At 52.0% G+C, this 21,136-nt stretch overlaps 1 protein-coding gene across 1 annotated transcript in view; it reads right to left on the reverse strand.

The window, feature by feature from the left end:
- Positions 1-636: 636 nt before the first annotated feature.
- PHGDH (phosphoglycerate dehydrogenase) overlaps positions 637-21,136 on the reverse strand; it is a 33,649-nt gene continuing 13,149 nt past the window's right edge. The window contains exons 4-12 of the mRNA XM_004420596.2: positions 18,305-18,359; positions 18,108-18,206; positions 10,198-10,330; positions 9,525-9,673; positions 7,808-7,960; positions 4,581-4,713; positions 3,201-3,331; positions 2,011-2,248; positions 637-954 (exon numbers count right to left, since the gene is read on the reverse strand). Coding sequence (XP_004420653.2) covers positions 800-954; positions 2,011-2,248; positions 3,201-3,331; positions 4,581-4,713; positions 7,808-7,960; positions 9,525-9,673; positions 10,198-10,330; positions 18,108-18,206; positions 18,305-18,359 — 1,246 coding nt within the window. The 3' untranslated portion in view covers positions 637-799. The remainder of the gene's footprint in view (positions 955-2,010; positions 2,249-3,200; positions 3,332-4,580; positions 4,714-7,807; positions 7,961-9,524; positions 9,674-10,197; positions 10,331-18,107; positions 18,207-18,304; positions 18,360-21,136) is intronic.

Genomic DNA, 21,136 nt, shown 5'->3' on the forward strand with positions numbered 1-21,136 from the left:
GTGCCCTTTGGTTATAATTATCTTTAAAAATCAAGTAATAGACTGCCCAACCCGTACTGAGCTTGTTTTGTGAAGCCCCCAACTATCCTCACGCCCCACCTTTCCTCACACTTCCTTCCCCTTATGAAATCTCTCTAAACATCTCCTTGGAGACAACATCCTCAGCCCAAGACTTCTGCTCCTGGACTCAAGAGAATTCATGTACACCTGTAGCATTTTCCTCACTGCTTCCAGTGACCTCTGCATGCTGTCCCTCCTACCAGATGGAGACTTCTATGGGAGCAGTCTGGGTTTTAATCGTCCTCTCAGGCAAATCACTGAGCCCAGTGCCTAGCACATAACACTGTGCATGTTTGTTGAATTACATTTATTAAGGTACACGTATATTTCCAGATGAATGGGATCTGAAATACCACAGGAATCTGAAATACCTTAAGCTTTGTTTCTATAAAAATGCCTCTGAATAACCTGAGAGAGACAGGAGAGGGATCCTCTTGAAAGCACGGAGACCCAGACATGCAGTTCACCCCTCCGGATCAGCCTCCATACCCGCTACCCTTCCGCAGCCAAAACCAAGCCCCGTGGCTGCCCTCTGGTGGCTCTTCAGGGTGATGACAATGCAAAGACGCAGGGCAATTTGGGGTAGGCTCTTTATTAGGTGGTTATTGCTGTACTACAGGGGTCAGGAGGGGTCTGCAGCACAGTGTCAGCCCCAGGAAGGTGGATCTCCTCTCCCTGTTGATCACAGTGGGCAGGTTTCTTCAGAACAGCCCTCGAGATGGACCGGTGAGCCCCAAGGTTAGAACTGCAACTGGAAAGCCTCAGTGACGTGCTGCTTCCAGGCCTCCAGGCTGGGCAGCAGGGAGGAGATGCCCATGACATGCCAGGTCTCCCCATCGGACACCACCGAGGTCTGGTAGGACAGCAGCTGCACTCCTGCCTCTGCCAGGAGGCCTGGCAAGTAGAAGAAACCTCTGGTTGGCACAGGGCATGGGGGAAGGAGAAGCGAGAGGCTGGGAGTGGGGTCAGAAGTCTTGGACTCCTGGGATCAAAGATGCAACGGGAGGTGATGGTCTCAGAATCAAAGAGCTGAGAGAGGGAAAAACAGGGCCCCTGCCCACCTTCCCTTGTTATTCCAGAGACTCTTTCAGAACACCCTGACCATCAGGCAAGGCAGGGAGGGAAGATCCAGCCACAAAGAGCTAGAGCACATATGTATGATGACAGATAAAAATTACACTATTGGTGGTGAGCACGATGGAGCCTATACAGAAACTGATAAATAATAATGTACATCTGAAATTACCCAATGTTATAAAGCATTATGACCTCAATAAAATGACTGGGGAAAAAAAAAGAGCTAGAGCAATCTCCTGATTGCTGGATAAAACTCTCCAGTTTTATCCAGACCAACAGCAAGAGAGGAAAGCAGGGGCAAGTTCCTCTGGGCAGCTGGCCGGGATGGTGAAATTGGGCCCTCTGACGTCTGGACACTCTCTGCCAAAGTGCAAGTACTCCAAAACCTCCACTGGCCCGGGCACCAGGGGACAGAGGTAGGTCCAAGATGTCCACGACTGCTGGAGGGGATGCCCTGACAGGCTTTGTTGCCATCAGGCGGTCTACTGGGGTCTCCTGTGGTCAGAAGAACTAAGCCTGCACTCTGGTTCTGAGCTGCCAGGTATGATATGGCTCCACAGGCAGATCTAAACCGTGTGCTTAACAGGGTGAGCAGCCCGGCTAATAACAGGGGGGTCTGGGGTCCTAACCCTGCCACACTGTTCTGCGACCTTCGATAAGGCACTTTCCCTCTGAATTCCCTCACCACCCTCCAAATGTTCCAGAAACTGGCAAGACAGACCCTCTGTATGCTGCAGATCCAAAGATGCCCTGAGGCATGGAGAAGGCCTGAAGGAGGTAAAGGTCCATGGAGCCCAATCCTAGGACAGAACCCTCCTCAACATGCCCACCCCTGCCTCAAGGGCACCAGCCAGCCCTACAGGCCTTCCTCACCAATTATGGTAGGCAGCATCCCAGGGTTGGAGGGCCTAGCTCGGAACATGAGCAGGGGCAGGCCCCTGCAGAGAGGCACTTCTGGTCTGAAGACAGCTCCGTTGAGGGCCTGCAGCACAGGTGTGGTGCCCTGGACCAAGCCCACAGCCTGGTAGGGGGCACCTGCCAGGGCCACGGTCAGGAGACATTCCCCGCAGGCCTGCTCCCCTGGTGCAGCAGAGTTGTGGGAGATGGTTACCTGCAGAAAGAAGGCAAGGAGGCACAGTTACACCCAGTCCCTCCCTCGGCCTAACGGCCAATTTGTAGGGCTTCAGCCTGGCCAACACGCTCCGTAATTCAGGGCTGGAGAAGAGGGAAAATGGGCTAAGCCTTGTGCCCCTGAGCATTAGATTCCTGGGACAGTCAATGCCTCCCTAAAGGGAGGACAAGGAGAGATCTCCCAGGTACCGGTAAAGGCGGAGAGGGGCGGGAACTGAGGAGGAGGGCGGGAGGGAGGCAGGGCTGTGAGAAGGGCCCAGATTAGCAGGCCTTCCATGGAGGCTGACCCAGCCTGGCCCCTCCTTCTCCAATTCCCTGCTTCCTGCACAGCATCAGTGGCCTGAGTGGGATGTGGAAGTGGTGGGAGGAGAAGGGTGGGGATGTGGGAGCTCTATTGCCCACTGCTTCTGCCAGGTCTGTGAGAGACACAGACTTTGATCTAAAAAGGGAACCAGAGGGGAAGACACCAAAGGGGAGCCATGAGGGGCAGCAGAGGCTAAGAGGATGTGTTGCTTGCTCCCGCAGTCTGCAAGCTAATCAAGAAACCGGGCGCTATGGTAAAAGGAGCACTGGAAGGAGAGTCAGAGCCTGAGAGCGCTGAGCTATCTCCCAGCTTCCGGCCAGCCGCAGCCTGGCTCCTCAGTTTCCTGGGCTGTGAGATGGGGGTGCTGCTACCACCTCCCATTCACAGAGCACTTATACACAAAGCACTTCCGTGAGTATCAGTTCACTCATGGCGATGCTCGGAGGCAGGCGCTATCTCCACTTGCAGGTGAAGAAATTGCAGCTACCTCTCACCGGGAGACAGCGTCCATGGCAGGACCCAGGGCTCCCACACCATGAGCAGGGCGCTGAGCTGCAGCGGGAGACAACGCAGGGGGAGGATGGCGCTGGGGATGGGGGCCGGGAGGGGAGGCAGGCAGGGTACGCACATTGAGGCCAGCCTCTTTCATCAGCAGCCTGGCGTTCACCAAGTTGACATCCACCTGATTGGAAGCTTCTTTCAGGAGGCCGACGATGACTGCGGGGCTTAGGCAGCTCCCAGCGTCCTCCAGGGATGTTCCTGGCACCGAGAGAAGAGACCGTAAGGGCGCTATGGAGCAGCGCAGGAGCTGGCAGGAGACCACTGGCACCCAGCTCTGGGCTACAGGCTCCTCACTGCCCTGGGGCCCAACCCCAGCCTGCCCAGGCAGTTCTGCTTCCTCTGGAGCATAGAGAGCCAGCCGAGGCACAATGGGGGTCCAGACCAGGACACCCAGGACACACTACACCAGGCTAAGAAACCTCTTTCCAGAACTCAGCCCCACTCCCCTGCCCCCGCACACCTGCCCCTGGCCTGGCCAGCCTGGCTGCCTGCCGTTCCCCAAGGGGACACTTGAAAAACGCTATTTCCCACTATTCCCCTATTCCCACCCTACCTGGCACTCATGCCCTTGCTGGCCTCAGGAAATGGAAGCAAAAAGGGACAACGGAAGCAACTGCTGCCCACTCCCTGCCTTGTTTCCTCTGGGGCCTGGGCACCCAGGCCAGCGGGGATCCCCTGGCTCTACCCTCAGTGGTACTGGCGATGCTCAGGGTCCACCCGCCCCCACCCCCAATCTCTCCCCCGGTGAGTAGATTTCCAACAGCCAATAGGGAGGACAAGTCTCTCAGTTTAAGGGACCGGAGCCTCCCTGGTCTCTCAACCACATCTATAACAGGCTGGACCCGCAGCAAAGATGGCAGAGCCTGCTTGGTGGCCAAGGGCATCAGAGGGCACTGCCCTCATTCCCACACCCCAGCTGAGCAAACGCCCCCAAGGACTGTCAGCTTGTCTGAGGGCTTAGCATGTCACAGAGCACACAATGTCCCCACCCCCTCATCCGGCACTCCCGCCCCAACTCTCACTTCACATGTGAAGAACCCACAGCTCAGGGAAGGCAAAGTCACACAGCAGGTAAGCCACAGGGTCAAAACTAGAATCAGAGATCTGTCACTTAATTCAGGACTCCCTCCACTTATCCCCTGCCTCTCACGTGAAGCTCTGTCTCTTGTGGAGGTCTCTCTTGTACCCAAAACATGTACGTCTTAAAAACACTGCACAAAGATGCTTTGTGAAAATTAAGTATATTTCCCAATGACTTTCTGTAGCCCTCTCCCTTTTGTCCCCACTTGGTAGCAAGTGAGCCATCCTCAGACAGAACATGTGACATGGGGGCACAAGACCAGGGTCACCTGAATCCCTGACTGTCTGTGACATGCAGCAGACACACCCAGGAAAGTGCAGAGTCCATGCCCCTCTTCCCCCTCCCTCTGCAGTGTCCCCGGCTCACCCTGTGTTACCACCTGGATGGTCCCTTTGGGGGACCCCGCCCAAACTCGCAACAGCACCCCCAGAGCTTCTGCCAGACCAATCCAGGGCTTGATATGTGGAGAGAAGGCACTAGTCAGGGCCTGGGCGTTTACCTGCAGAGAAAGGGGGAGCAGAGCGGAGGTCAGGAAGAGGCGGGGCAGGGCACACCCGCCTCACTCAGCTGCCGAAACTCAGCTCCACGTGGAGAGCAGAAGGCATGGGGCCATCCCTGCTTTGCGTGTCTGGGGGATGACAACCTCCATCAGCCACCAACAAGACAACAGCTTGTTCCTAGAGCTGAGGAGAGCTGCAGAGCCGGAAAATGGCGGAAAAGGCTAAGACCCCTCCAAATCACAAGAAAGGAGGACAAAAGGCATTTCTCCCTTCCCTGAACTGTGCCAGCCCCACCCCTCCATGCTGGGGGAGGGTCTGGACAGCACAATAGGGAGGTGGGTCTTTGACGTAAGGCGAATGGGGAGTCACAGATCACTTGGACGTAGAGTGGTAGGTCTCTCTGGGATGGCATTCCTAATTTGTCGTCATTTTTATTTTCTACCTTGACAAAAAAGTAATGTGAATGTTTCATTGTCACTAAACACTTTGACCCAACATCACAATTTATAAAGCTGGATTCATATACTTTTGATGATCCTATCACACTTCAAACATTGACCCCTGTGAAGTCCACCACAGGCGTGCCAGGAGGTTGAAGGAGGTGGAAGCCACATATCTTTCTAAAGTTGCAAGTCTAGGGTCCGGCTGGCTGGACCCCACCAGGGGCTTGATAACAAAGCCAGCTTCTCCTGGGTCAAAATTTCTATTCCATTTTGTGGTTCAAGATGCTCCAGCTCTGAGTTAAGTATTGGCTACTTTTGTGAGGCAATTTGTAAAGGGAACCATCTAAGAAAGATTTCATTAGAAACCTAGGGTTTGTTGCAAATCAAACAAGCAGCTACAAGATTCAATGAAAAGAAAAGATGGTGCTTCCATTCCTGTTTTCATAAAGACATAACTGGCGGAGAATTCAAGAAGAGAGTCAGGATGTTGGAAACGACCAAGGAGGCAGGGCTTCCCTCTAGAGCCTCTGTGTGGGCAGTGGCCTGGCCTGAGGGCTCCCTCCCTCTCCAAGGGGGTCAGAAAGGAAGAGCAGTTGGGAGTGGACAAGAGAAGGCCAGCTGCTGGGAGCAGAGCTGAAGTGCCACCAACAGCCGGCTGGGCGAGAGCCTGCGGCAGGTGGAGGAAAAGTGCGCAACCAATAAGTCCTCGAAGGCAGGCACCAGGCCTTGTTTCTGTCCTCTGTGCGGGGCACAGCCCAACCCCGGGGAGGTACTCATTGCAGGTCTGCAGAACAAAAGGAGGGTCCTCAGTCTTCTCTAGAAGATGAGGGGGAGAGCTCCAAGAAAAGCCAGGTGCCTTTGGGCAACAACCTGACCCTAATGTGACTCTGTGTCAAAGGTTAGAACAGAATCGAACTGGGGAGGACGCAGAAAAGAATTAGGGAGAGAGATTTCCTAGGAGACAAAAATGTCTTTCTTTCCAAATGCCTACTCTACACCATCAGCTGCTTTGAGTGAAGACTTAAATTTGCCTAAGTTTATTTTGACGAAGAGATTTTACCTCTTAAGTAAGACAGGGACATTTTGCGGTTCCATTTGATGGAGCTGATGATAGGGAGTCCCCTTCGCGAAAACGCCTGGAATGCCACTGCTACCTAGTGACAATGTGAATAACTCACAAGTGAGGGCAGAAACCTGCCTTGAGAAAGGGCTGAGAAGGGAAAAGCCAAGCCCGGATTGGCTGGCAACGGTCGCAGCCCAAACCTCAGCCTAGGTCCCAACCAGCGTTACTGGGGAGGAAGGAACCCGGCTCAGAAGCCTACGACACACAAGGAGTGAGAAGGCGTGCCCTGTCCCAAGGAGCCAACAGACAGTCAAGAGAGGAGAGACGCGCACAGACACAGACAGACCAAGCGTCTTTGTTGACCTCCATCCTGTGGCCACCACCAGGCTCTCCAGGCCTGCTCGTCACACCCGTGCAGGGTCCTCCTACAGGGCAGTAGCTGGTCTCTTACTGTCTCAGGGTGTAGAGGGCAGGGTGGCCTGGAGAGCTGGGCTCTCAAACCAGGCTGGCAGGGCTGGACAAACCATCCTGTGTCTCTCCTGCCATTGTTTGTCCTCAGCAGTGAGCACCCTTGTGCTGAGGGTCAGCCAGGAAGGTCAGGGACCACCGCCCAGCCCCGCGCCACCCTCATTCAATCAGCACCAGAGTATCGATTAAACGCTCTAGGCAGAGCCACGTGAGCTATGCAGGAAGCTTACATTCTGGCTTTTTGCCTTCAGAGAAATTAGAATTCAGTTAAGGAGAAAGATATAAACTCAGGAAACCTTAATAACAAGAGAGAATGTGGTTCGTTGCAAAAAGATTGAGATGGAGCTGGAAAGGCCAAGCAAGTCTTCATGAAAGGGTGGCGAGCCCCTTGCAGGAGACCTGTGCCCTCCTTATTCATCTCTGTGTCCCCCAAGGACTATGACAGTGTCTGGTGCCCACTGGAGCTCAAGGAACGTCTGAAGACTGGATGAATGAGACAGGACTTAAGTCTAAGTCAGGTTAGGCTTGGAGGAGAAACACGTCCCAGGAAGGGCCCAGTGTGAGCAAAGATAAGATGTGGGGACAGTAAGCCCTGATTTGGGGAAAGCAATGGGGCCAGCTGGTGTGGAGGGTTCATCATGGGGGTAGGGGTGCAGGTTGTCAGGGCAGGGCAGGCACGATGAAAGGAGTGCTCGGGGGGAGACTACGAGGTGAGCGCTCCCTAACAGGGTTTTCTCCACAGGCCATGCCCCTACCCCCAGCATCCAACCGTCACCCTGGCCACACTCCTTCATTCCCAAGGAACGTGGAGAACAAAGGAGCCTTTCTCCAGAGGCTGGGCCCTGGGAAGAGCCACAGCCTCTGCAGCAAGGCTACAATATAACAGGCTAAGCTCGCTCCCTGTGCCAGGCCTGGGCTATCAAGGCTAGAGACAGGGACGCTCCTGCCACCCCACCCAGAGGGCTGGCTCAAGTGGAGACCTTTATCTTCTGCTTCCAGGGCAGAATCTGGTCACCACACCACTGCTAACCCCCGCTGTCACCATTCCCATCAACAAGACCCCCTCCTTCCGCTCTTCCCTCTGACCTCCAGGCCCCAGCCCCACGTGGTGACACTTACAACCCCCGCTACAGACTTTCCCTTCACCATGTCCACGAACTGGACAGCGATTTCCTCCCCGCAGCGGCTCTGGGCCTCCTTGGTGCTGGCGCCCAGGTGGGGGCAGCTGATGACGTTCTCGTGGTCCACCAAGGCTCGGTCCCGCGGTGGCTCCTGCCCAGAAAGAGATACCTCTCGGTTGGCCGCTATGGACTGCCCCAGGGTGTGAGGAAGTGAAGGGGAGAAAGGCAGGAGTGATGCTGCCTTCTGCTTCTGTTTGGTCAAGGTGGTCACTGGATTCCATAACGGCTTCCTCATGAATGTTCCGCCACAGCAGAGTGGACAGAGCTGTGGGCCGGATTCGAATCTCAGCTCCACCACTTACTACCTAAGTGCCTTTGGGCAAATGTCCATCTCTCTGAGCCTCAGTTTCAGTATCCATAAAATGGGTTCATACTACCTACCTCATAACATTTTGTGGAGATGATACACTCGTAACACAGGAGGTTCTCGACCAGTGGCAGCTATTGTTGCTGTTACAGGTTTTTCCCCGAAACTCCCTGCTCAGCATCCGTGCCGCACTTCCTCTTAGGTCTTAGCACAGCGTCATGCTCTTCACAGGCACTCCATATGGTGGCTCTCACCAAGGAAGGTGGCCCAGCTCGACACCTCTACCCTCCTCCAGGTTCCCTTCCACCCCTTCTGCTCACTGGGCACACTGTATTGCCCTTGGGAATGTTATTTAGGCCTCTTCTGATCATGTCCCCAGGGCTCTGTTGGCTCCCACTGGATTTGGGCAGTGTAGGCCTGTGGGTGCCAGCCACATAGCAGTAAGTGCCACGAGGAGGCTCGAGAGCGAGGGAGGTGCTGTTAGGGAGACAGAGATACAGGAAGGGCCAGGCATGCCTGCCTTCCAGGAGCTTACGCCTAGTTGGGAAAGAAGACCAGGTGTACAAACCCTGGGCAGGGAATGGCACTACTGCCCTGGGAAGGGACTAGACAGTGAGTGCTACGGACTTGCCAAGGACACTCAGCTCATAACTAGCAAACCTCCACTGCCCAATACAGAGTCCATGCTCTTTCGCCTGGATCTCTGATGCTGGGGCCAGGATTTTTAAGAGAGGCTGATGGGATTCAAGTGGAAATGCACTCTTCATCTTTCCATCTGGTGTGAGAGCAAGGGGGTGGGGGGAGTGGGTGAGCAGAGCTTGAGTTCCCTCCTCCTGCAGAGACACCTAGGGAGAGCGGCCCACCCTGGGGACCCAGGAAATGCTTCTAACCATTATCCTCGGGCTTCCTTCCCTCCCCGGGAAGAGAGGAAAGGGAAGCCTATGGACACTGGGTGGAATGTCTTCTTGGCAATGGGAATCATTTCATCAGAGAACTGTATGAATACATTAAACCTCTCTCTCCTGCCCCAAATCCTTGACCTCAGAACTAATTTGCTGCTCTGTCTTCCCTGAAGTTATCAACATGGCAGCAGTCGAAGAGCCTGAGATCAGGAACTGGGTCCTAGCCAAAATCTGAGTTCTGCAGAAGACAACACAGCTGCCTCTGTACCAAGCTCTGCAAGGGCTTCTTCAATCAAAGGTGTTGTTTTCGGCAACACAATTTCTCCCATTTACCACAGACACTAGTAAGCCGAAGACCTTTGTCCTTGCTGGGCTTTCCCTACCCTGAGCCCCTCTACCCCTTACCTCTGCCCTCCTCCCCCATCCGCCAGCTGCCAGGCACTTACTTCTGTGAACACGTCCAGTGCGGCTCCCGCGCACCGACCCGACTGCAGGGCCCGGAGCAGGGCGCCTTCGTCCACAATCCCTCCCCGGGCACAGTTCACCACGCGCACCCCCTTCTTGCACTGGGCGAAAGTGCCGTCATTCAGCAAGCCTGGAAGGGAGGGAAGAGCTTTCCTGAGGCGACGGTGCCTGGGATCCCGCACCCTCAGAATGGGCTCCAGAGGCCCCCCCTTCCCCTGCACCAGCTCTTTCCACACAGGCCTCCTTCCTGTGGGACAATGGCCTCTCTGGTCTCACCTCTCCCTTCTCAGATGCTCTGGGGCAGGAATCCTTGTTCTGGATTTGGACCAGATTCAGTTTAAAAACATCCTAGAAGACCCTGAGATTTTAGTGCTTCGTGTAGGTCCCGTAAAGGCCTGCGGTGGCCCAGAAAGTATCCACAGGGTCACTGGTCGAACATGTTGACCCAGCTCACCCAGACACCCCGTGCGTTTCCAGCTAGCTCACTCCTCCTGTCTGATGCAGGGCCACCTAACACAGCATCACAATGCCCCATGCTTACAGGACCTGGGTGGGGCCCTCCCCACAGCTAGTCACCAGCGTCTGCAGAAAGCTCAGACTGAGGGCCCACTCTTATCCTGTCTATGGCCAGTCACAAGGTAGGGACACACCTACCTGTGGTGGAGGGCAGGAGAGGTGTGTGCACAGTGATGAAATCGCAGAGAGGCCAGATCTCCTCCAGGGGCAGCTGCTGAACTCCGAAGGAGGCCGAGGCCTCTGGGGAAATAATGGGGTCGTATCCTATAGTCTGGTCAGAAGCAAAAGAGAGGGGGAATAAGTGTCATTATTAATTATTAGTATTGGGAGCCAGCCCTGATGGCCTAGCAGTTCAAGTTCTGGGCGTTCCGCTTCGGCAGCCCAGGTTTGGTTCTCAGGCATGGAACCACACCACTCATCTGTCGGTAGCCATGCTGTGGCGGCGGCTCACACAGAAGAACCAGAAGAACTTACAACTATACACAACTCTGCACCAGAGCTTTGGGGGGGGGGGGCGGGAAGAAGAAAAAAAAGGAGGAAGATCGGCAACAGATGTTAGCTTAGGGTGAATTTTCCCCAGAAAAAAAAATTAAAAAAAAAAATTATTAGTATTGGTATTATTAATAATGGCAACTATTTATTGAGCATTTACCATATACCAAGCACTATTGCCATGCCTTTCTAAATACCAGGTTACTTCTCACCACAATACAACGGGGTTGGTACTCTTCTTCTTTCTACTTCAGAGCGGAAGGAAGTATGGCTTCCACACGAGGAGGGGGAAGAGCCAGAAGTCAAAGGGAGGTTTGTCTGCCTCCAAGCTCTTGACCACATAGAGATGCATGAGCAGCTTAGAAAGCCGGGAGCCCACGTGAGGGAGGATGATCATGTGGGGAGCAGTGACACGGTAGTGGGATACAATCAGAAAAGGAAGGAGAGAGTCTGGATACAGCTGGAGGGCCCACAGGGCCAGACAACAGGCAGGTGCACTGACCACTTCGACGGGGTGAGGAAGAAGTGAGGGTGGTGCAGAGCAGGGTAGGAGTGAGACTAAGCCTGGCCACCGGGGAAGGGGGTGAAACACCAGTGCTGACACGCCAGTGGGAAATTGTGGTCCCCTCTGCTGAGGTTTCTTTTAATAAGGCTTAGAATGCATCCAGTCCTGGAAGGCATAACTTGGTGACTAATCACGTGGAGGTATAAATGGTAATGGCAGATCCTTTCCACAAGGCAGGTTTGACTGGGGTGGGGACTGAGGACACCAAGAGTAGCAAAGTGAGACATGTGAAGACACCGTAGATGGGGAAGGACCCAGGAGGAACCTTGGTCTGGGCCGGCCAGCGGGGAGGCGGCCCCCAAAGCAGAGGGACCTCCGTGAGGCTGCTGAGAAGGAAGGAAAGTTGACTCCTGGGGGGCAGGGGAAGGCAGGAAGCAGCAGGGTATAAACTTCATTGACCTCATGAAACTGGCCAAAAGTCATCAGACGACGGGAGGAGGAAAGTTGAAGAAGACAAAGCTCAGAAGAAGGAAGGAAGAAAAGACATGTGGTCACCGCTAATCGTGGCGAACATTTATTCAGCACTTACTGGATGTCAGGTGCTTTCATCTACCTCATACCTGATGGCTTAGGGACTATTATTTCCCCATTTACAGATGAGGAAACTAAGGCAGAGAGGTTAAATGATTTAGCCAAGGTCACACAGCTAGCAACTGGCAGAGCTGGGACACAAACCAGTGTTCTGATTCCAGAGTCTGCACCCCTAGTATCTACCCTCTCTAATCAGGGGTGGAGTGAGATGAAAATATCTCCCTTCCTACATCAGAAAGAGTCTTGGGTGCCAGTCACGCCTCTCTCAGCAAGGGCAATGCTTTCAATGTTACCGAGCCAGCACGAGCAGCTGGGAAGAGTCTGCAACCAGGTATGAAGTATCTGTCTCTTGCAACAGCAAAGACTTATCCACTTTCTGCCTGGTCTACCCAGGAGGACTTCCCAGGGTTCTCTCCACAAGCTTGGCCCATGTCAGCAACACCAATTGGGGGAGGAGATATAGGAGCCATGAGACTCTTAAAGCATCAATGTCCTCAAGAAGGCATGGCAGCCAACTGAGCCGGACGGGCCTGCAGGACCCAAGGTGTGGACACTGAACCAGGAGACTGGACCCGAGTCCTGCCTCAATCACTGTCAACGTCAACTGTGTATCAAGGTGCAAGTCAGTGCCCTGTGCACCTGGGTCCTCAACCCTAAATAAAGGAGCTGGGTGGATGATTTCAAAGTCATCCCCTGCTGCAACATTTGATAATTCAATATTCCTTGAAATGAAAGTTCCCTTAACCCTGAGAGGAGAATGTTCAGAGTTGGCCCATGATTAAACAAAAACAAACAGACAGAACATAAAGCATAATACTGCAACAGTGGTTATCTCTGGGTAGCGGAATTAATTTCTTTTCTCCTTTATGCTTTCCTACGCTTTTTAACTTTTCCCCACTGATTATGAATTTCTTTTGAAATTAGGAAAATATAAAAGTTATTTCAGAAAATAATGGCAAAGAGGATTTCTCTATCAAATTCAGCCCTTCCAGGGAAGAAAATGAAAATGGTTATGAATGAGGTATAGCTTTTCCATCACATTTTTCATCATCAGCCTTGTGGAACAAGGAAAGACAAGTGGGCTCCACCCCAAACATCAGTGGGGGTTTTGGGGAAAGAGGCTGCCTCCCCCACGCCCTACAGGATTATGAGCGACCACCACAGGCCCACATGGACATTCCCCTCAGATACAACCTACTGGTCTCTCGGGAGGAGAATGAAATGTCCAGGGGAGGAGAGAGAATCCCTGCCCTCGTTCTCACAAGTCGTCTTTTGTCCGCTGGCTCTGAGGCTGGCTGGAACAATGGCCCCATTCATCTCTAATCCAGATGTACTTTTTTCGTGTGGAGTGGGGAGAGGACAGGAACACCAAGGGAGGTCACAAAGCCGAGCCTGATCGAGTGAGTTCGCACAACTCTATCGCCTCTGGGCTCTCAGGAGCCAAGAAACAGCATGGAGCTGCCGGGAAGAAGGGTCCCACGGGCGGGGCCTGGCCCAGCGCCCCTGCTGCAGATGCCTGGGCCAAAGGGGAGCAGATGAGGAGTGGGGGAGACAAGTGTCTTCCACAGTGGTCAACAGGTCCTGACTCAGCTTCTTCCAGAGACAGCATCTCATTCATCTGCAGACAACTCAGGGAAAAAACTGGGCTGAGAAAACCCCTGTTCTCATTTTTCACTCGGGATACTACCCAGGGCAGACAGAAGCTGAACTCAGAGAGGGGTTGGTGTTCTTATACCGGGAGACCTTGTTGGGGGAAGTAGAAAGGGTGACACAGGCCCAGGGGACACATCCCTGAGTAGGGTCCTGACATGTCCTGGAAAGGGTCAGATGTCTTAATGCACAGAAGTTGGAGCAATTCCGGGTCCACACCATCCAAAGACTATTCCTAGAGAGAAGCCTTAGGGAGACACATAAAGAGATTCCCACCCCAATCCCAGCCCCAGAAGAGACTCCTGATGCAGGGGCACCAGAGGGACCCTAGCTTTTCAAGTGGTATTCCAGGGCGACCTCCGCTGGTGTCACAGAAGGCAGCCTTGAGATGCTGACTGTCTTGCTCCAGGGCCCTGTTGGCTTAGTAATGGAGGGAGGAGCACAAGTAGATGAGAGTAGTAGATGGAGGAGCACAAGGAGGTCTTCAGGGTAAAGGGGCTCCAACAAAGGAGCCTAATGGTCACACCCTCTCTCTACCTCAAAGCCAAATTCTTTAGCTTAGCACTGGAATTCTCTCCTCCCCACACAAGGAAATCTGACATGAAACTCAAAATAAAAACTGATCAAAGCTGCAGAGGTGAAGGCCCAGAGCCCCACCCGCTGTCTCCCTGGGCCCGCTCCCCATGTCCCTAAGGCACCTTTCTAGAACTTGAGGTTCTGGGAAGAACTTGAAAAGCACTGCTCTCGGGCAGTAGGAATTCCAGGTACCTGGCTGAGATAGGAGCTGCCTGTCCTGGAGAGCTTTTGTCCCAAGAAAGGCACAGTGACACAGCACAGGGACTATGGAACTAACGCAAGTCAGGAACGACGACAGCGGCTGTGGTGCAGGGCAAAGGGCACCAGACTGGAAGCCAGAAGACCCAGAGTCTGAACTGGACTCCACCACCTATGAGTCCTATTATCTTGAGCTTAATTTCCTATCTGTAAAACTGGGACAATAATATTGACCCTACAGGGTCATTGTGAGCACAATATTTGGCACCGCAGACCTCAGCTGGACCTGAAAGAATCTGTGACAACTGGTATCTTGGGTTCAATGTCCATCCCTGTGGGCTAACGTCAGATTCACCACAACACTGCCCACAAAGAAACTGTTAAGAGATGCTGGTCTGCTCCTCACAGAAAACCCTGATAAGAAAGTGCAAGACTCAGCTAGCCATACTTCCTTAATGCTACGAGAGTCACATTACCTTTTCTATCAGCCATGCCACTGCTAACCACACCGCGGTTTTGTCAACCAAAGGTCTCCTCCCTTAGAAAGCTTTTTTTTTTTTTTTTTTTTTTTTTATTCATTTCTTCCCCCCAAAGCCCCAGTAGACAGTTGTATGTCGTAGGTTCACATCCTTCTAGTTGCTGTACGCGGGACTCAGCCTCGGGTTGGACGGAGATGTGGTGCCTCGGGGCGCGCCCGGGATCTGAACCCGGGCCGCCAGCATCAGAGCGCGCGCACTCAACCGCCAAGCCACGGAGCCGGCCCAGAAACCTTTTTATAAACACCTCTACGTCCAACACTTGTCTAGGTGCTTTGGGGACCCATGTGTAGGGTGCTGACTTGTGTTCTAACTAAATTTCCTGTGAGGGTGCCCAACCATTCTAGCTTTCCTATGTCTTTTAGGACCTGATTCTGTACTCTTAGGTATTAACCAGTTCTCCCCGCTTCCTGTCATCCACAAATGACACATCATTCAGGCTGTTGATGAGAATGCTGGACAAGGAGAGCCCTGCACCACCCGGGACATCTCCCTCCAGACTGAGACGGAGCCGTCCTTCAGCCAGTGACTAAACCCCTAGCACCAAGCTCACGGTCTCCATCTTAACCCCAAGGGTATCATGAAAGACTTCACCAATGTCTTGCTAAAAGTCTTCATTTGCAGACAATCTAAATGTCCATCATTGAGAGAATGGCCAAATAAAAAGCAATTTGTCCATACAACAGAATTCCCCGCAGTTCAAAAAGAGTAAATGTATTTATTCCAAGACATACGTTTTCATCTTAACAACATGTACAATATCCTATTTTCTGTAGGCATAGAGCCCCCTATAGGCAAAGAACTATATGTGTTCCACGTAAATGCACAGAAAAGAGTCTGAGATGACACACACCAAACCGATGATACCTCTGAGGAGACTAGGATTGGGATGGTAGTCAAGGAGACCCTTATCTACATTTCAATTGTTATGAGAATGCATTCACTTACTACATGATTAAAATAGAATTTTAAATAGTCCAGGTATATGACATCTAGGGATTTTCATAATCTACTAGTTTAATATCAGTTTCCAAAGCGAAAACAAGACCAGTTTAAGACAACTTATCGGCGCCGGCCCCACGGCGCAGTGGTTAAGTGCGTGCGCTCCACTGCTGGTGGCCCGGGTTCGGATCCTGGACACGCACCAACGCACTGCTTGTCAGGCCATGCTGTGGCAGCGTCCCATATAAAGTAAAGGAAGATGGGCATGGATGTTAGACCAGGGCCAGTCTTCCTCATCAAAAAGAGGAGGATTGGCATGGATGTTAGCTCAGAGCTGATCTTCCTCACAAACAAACAAACAAACAAAAAATCAACAAAAAAAAAGACAACTTATGGTTTAGTAAACACTGATCATTGTTTCCTGTCTGGATGATGATAAACTGTCCCTTTCACAATTAGTTCAAGAATCTTCCTTCCTTGCCCTTTAGAAAATCTTGCTTTCCACAACTGCTTGAACATCGACTGAGGTTTGGATGATACAGGCCAGTAATCTCTCTGCCCTGAGACAAAATTCATCTGGACCCAGAAATGTGTCAGGGAGCTTGGTCAAAGTGAGCAGCTGAGCATGAAGAGAGGCCACTTGGGCCAATCCAGAATGACCAGAGCCAGCCAACCCGTGGGCTGATGGAGGGAAGAGGAGGGACATTCCAAGGCATGTTTCAGGGGTTTACAAAGAGCATGTCCTGGAAGCAAGACAGCCCAGAGCGACCCTCCAGAGACATCTGGACAGAAGATCCCCCAAGCAAAGCAGCTACATACTGTAACATAAAAGCACCCGCACCCTCAAAGCCATGCTAGGAATAAAACATCTGGGCACGTCGTGCGAGGTACGCCCAGAGACACAGATTAATGATCAAGAGCAGGCCCTAGACATCTCTTTGAATCAAACACACATCTGAGAGGTGTCAGTCACTTCCAGTGCTGACGCTCAAGGTCCTGCATCTCTCTGTGCCTCTCGGAAGCAGACCCGGCAGGGGAGTAGCTGAGTGGTGCCAGATGAACAGAGAAGCTTTCCAATCGCTTCAATCATTCAGGAAATGAGGTGGGGCTTTTTGTCTGGGTTAAGTCATTGCCAAAGTCTCAAGTCCTTGACAATGAATGTTCCTGAGCTAGAACAGTCTGATGTGCTGTGGTGCCATGGGGTGGGGACTGAACAGAATGGAATAGCCACTGGGCCTGGCAACCTGTCCCAAAGCCGCTGCATCTTCAATGAAACGCTCACCTGTTTGGCTACGTGCACTGTGAGTTTTACTTAACCCCTGACCCTCTTTTACATGATCAGAATTCTCCATGAGCTAAACCTTTACCTTGATCTCTCACAAAAGAGGAGGAGAAAGTGCTCTTTGTGGCTTATGGCCCCTCGCCACCCCTGCACAGAAGGGCACGGCTTTGGTTGGTTTTCATGATCAATGGATCCTGCTAGGCCACACCCACCTCTCTCAGAGATCTAGAAAAATGTACCTGCCCTTCCCAGTGCTGAGGCTTAGGATGTCTGGCTGACTTAAATATGGTGGGAGGGGAGGAAGGTGGGAGATGTTTAATGTGGTATAAGGGGATGCCCACCCGAGCTTGTCTACCATCCATTTGCTGTGAGCCCTTAGCAAAAATTTACAAAGTCCAGAGGTCAAAATAAAATTAAAGGTTAATCTTAATTGATAAGGTCCCTTCTAGCTCTGTGAAGGTGGGAGGGACAGACTGAAAGGGAGGGAGCAAGAGAGAAAGGGAAAATTCCATAGCACTCTATGTAAAATTTTCGTGGACCTGAAATGATCTGATTTTCAAAACTATTTTCCTTAATGTTTAACTAAAGCCTTCCTGGCTGCAGTTTGAACCCACAATCTCTCCCTCAACAGCCATGGTAAACATGCACTGCCAACTGCCTTGACTCTCTGGCCTGCAGGTCCCCTCTCTTGGCTGAGTGGGGTAGCACTGCTATTGATGACAACCCTCCCTCAAACAGAAGCCTACTGAGCTCCCAGAATAGGACAAGGCAGAGCCCTGGGGGGAGGCAGGAATATTTCTGAGAAATGTGTGAGATCTTCCTGCCACCATGAGCTCTACGTGTATAGACAGGCACCTTTCAGTCTCTTCTGGACTGTGGAGGGGAGCTAGAAGATGGATGGACAATTGCTCTGTCGTAAGGCTATAAATTTGCTCCTGTTTTCTGAATTATCACGGGAGACAGATAAGGAACAAAGCAAGGAGACCCTCACAGCAGAGGAGGAAAGGACGGGTAGGAGGATACAAGACCCCTCTCTGCTCCACTGGGACTCAGGACTGAAGGACCTAAACCAAGTATTCCCAGATTTCGAGTTCAAGCGTCCAGATCAGCAGGCCAGCATTCCCTCCCTCCCTGGCTTTACCACTTATTTAGTCAGGGGCTCTAAGGGAGGGGCAGACCCTCCTAGGACAAAGCCTTTAGCTTCTCTCAAGCAAAGCTGCCTCTTCCAAAATTGTTATAGGAAGCCCCATGTCAAAGGGGTCCAGTGACCTCTTACCTTCATCCCAAAGGACTGCATCCGGGTGGCCACCTCTCTCCCAATCCTGCCCAGGCCAAGAATTCCCAGAATCTTTCCATGTAGCTCTGTTCCCATGAACTGCAACCAAACAGGGAAAAAGCACAGAAGCTGCAGTCAGCACCCAGAGTGGACCCTGGTACCAGGCCCAGGGGGGTGAGCCAAGGCTGGCTGCTCACCTTCTTCCTGTCCCATTTGCCATCCTTCATCGAAGCCGTCGCCTGGGGAATCTGCCTGCAAGGACAGACACAGGTTTAGCGGGCCCTGCCAGCCCAGGAAGAAAGCGCAACATGAGGTCTGCACAGCCAAAGCCTAGGACGGTTATTCCCCCACGGAACCAAGCTCAGTCTGGGTCTGGGGACTCAGGCTCAGCAACAGCAAGGAGGGTCAGGGGAGTGTCACGGAGGGAAACCCTTAGCAAGACCTGACTTGGGAACCTTGGGATTTCTGTCTCCAGGTAGGAGTCTGGGAGGAGGTTCTGATTCTACCTCAGCCATCCAAGTGCCTCACGGTGAGTAAAAAGTAAAGGCCAATCCTCCAGAGTTTGTAGGGATAACAAAATGGGGTATTGAGGGACTTGGATGACATCAAGTGCTCCAGGAGTTCAAGGAGTTTCATTTTCCTATTCCATCCAGGGCTACAACCTTCTACTGTATCAGGGGACAATTGATTACTTATTCTTCCTTGAGAGTTTCTTAAGCCCCAACCGACTCAGGCTAGACTGATTTGGGTGGGTTCCGCAATCCAGACACTTCTAACATCCACGGCACCTCAGGTCCCACCACCAAACACACGCGTGTGCGCGCACACACAAACACTCCACAGCCTATCTCCCCCTATTGGTTAACATGGAGGTCTGGGTGTGTTTGCTGGAGGAGGCAAAGGAAGTCAGGACAAACTTAGAGGTCTGAGGGCAAGATATGTCATGTGGAACATGGTCATCCAGACTTCTCTGGAGGCAAAAAAGGAAGACACAAGAAACAATGTTTAGAATGTTTAAGGAGAACCTTGTCTATTTTACACACTCTGTAGGAAATGTTTAGACCACATTAGCTCATTTTATGCTCATAACAACTGCACGGAGGAGGCACTGGAGGTTAAACACCTCGCCCAGCGTCACCCAACTGGAAGCAGCTAAATGCATTCAAAGCCAAGGAAGACATCCTCACCAGTTAGCCTCCTAAGTATTTAAATGCAGGCTTTCCTGCCAGCCACAAAATTCAGTGATGTGTGCATTCTGAGTGTGTGTGTGTAAAAAAAGAGATTCCAAGACACTGTTCCTATATTTCCACTTCACTGACTTCTTAGAAAAAACACTCTTTCATGTCCTCACATAACCAGGACACAGACTTCCATCTGAGGGTAGGGTGGAGGGTAGAATCTGCGCTCCTGTGATCAGAGCCCCATGCACTCCCGGGTATAAGTAACAAGCTTGCTGGGGAAGAAGCTCCAGCTCACTGCTCTGGGCCATCAGGCCTCAGCAGAGGGTCGTCATTTCAGGAATATCATAAGGACAATGACTTGCCTTGAGAAAGTGCTCCCTTCTCAGCAAAGCTACCGTGATAAATGTCTCCAATCTAGTGAGACAGAGCCCCCACCTGCCTCCTCTCAGTTCCCACATTCTCATCGCTGCCCACTTGACTCCATGGTGTTGTCTAAGGGACGTGCATGCTGAACCACAGAGCGCAAGAAATCCCCAAACACTCCGTCAGCTGCTATAACCAAAAGGACACTTTGGTGTCCTCACCAGGCCAGTCTGCAGAGAACCACGATGTGGGCAAGGGGGCTCCTGAGAATTAAATGGTAGCTGGACTGACTTATAAGGGGAAGAGAAGGTAAAGCAGGCAAAATGGTGGAATCTGTATCGTATTCTCCTCTCCTTCTTTCTGTGTCAGTTCTTCTCCTGTACCTGAGGAACTCCTGCCATCTGTTCAATGTCCCCCACTGTGAGGCCCATGCTGCCTGCTCTCCACCCACATTGCCCAGTGCTCTCAACTTCACCATCCACAGGTCCCATTCATTCCCTTCTATCACTGACCTGATGGGAAAGTAGTCGGATTAAACGAACACACAACAGGATATGAGAGACTGGGAATTCCTTCTTACTAGGGAGCTTATTTCTTAGTTTGGATGCATCTTTGACAAGCGAGGTCGTGGATGAGTAGTTGGGAATGGGGCACTTCCTTTAAATCATTCCACTTTGCCTATCCCTGTAAACTAAGTTGTTCCTGGAATAAGGGGAAAATTATTCCTGGCTCCCAAGCCTCTCCTTCTACCTCCAGAAAAAAAGTGAGAGAATTAATTAGATAGAAAGCTGCACTGAGATCCCTCTTTCACTCAAAAACAAAGACACACACAAAAAATACCACCAAATTTAATAGTGCAATTAAAACCGGGGCATCAGGCCTCAACATTTCTCCAGGGGAAACGCATCCAGCCCAGACGTTCTGGGAGACCCAGCCAGCCAGCTCAGGGACCCCTTCCAGACTGGGTCCCTCTGCTGTGCAAGTTGTCCTGTTCCTCCCTTTCTCCAACCTCCTCTCTTCTTCACTGGTCAGTGAATATCAGAGAATAATACCTAAGATCTCAGGTAGAAATCTCGGGGAAGAGTTAGAACAAAGATGAACTCCTCCAAGTCCTCTCCCAGCAGGAGAGAGAACAAGTCTTGAGAGGGGAAAAGAGTAATTTCTGAGCCCCAGAAGATTTCAGGACTGAATGGAGAAATGAGGAGTCTCGCCTGGCTGGGTCCTCTGGTTTAAGGATCCAAGGATCTGCAAAAGGACCCGGATCAGCTTCCTGCCCTGTCCATTGCTCCTTGCCCTTCCCACTGACCACAGAAATGCTTGAATTGCCTGTTCGACAGCACTGCTCAATACAGTCCTTCTACTATCCAACACAATAAGACTCACACACATTATGTGCCATATCCATTGCTCCCTAGGCTGTCCCTGCTACTCAAGAGGCCACCACCTCTAGAATTTCTGCTGGAAGAGCAAGAGATTTGGCCATTT

This window comes from Ceratotherium simum, chromosome 2 (genome assembly GCF_057802395.1).
Source record: "Ceratotherium simum simum isolate JZ-2026a chromosome 2, ASM5780239v1, whole genome shotgun sequence".
NCBI lineage: Eukaryota > Metazoa > Chordata > Mammalia > Perissodactyla > Rhinocerotidae > Ceratotherium > Ceratotherium simum.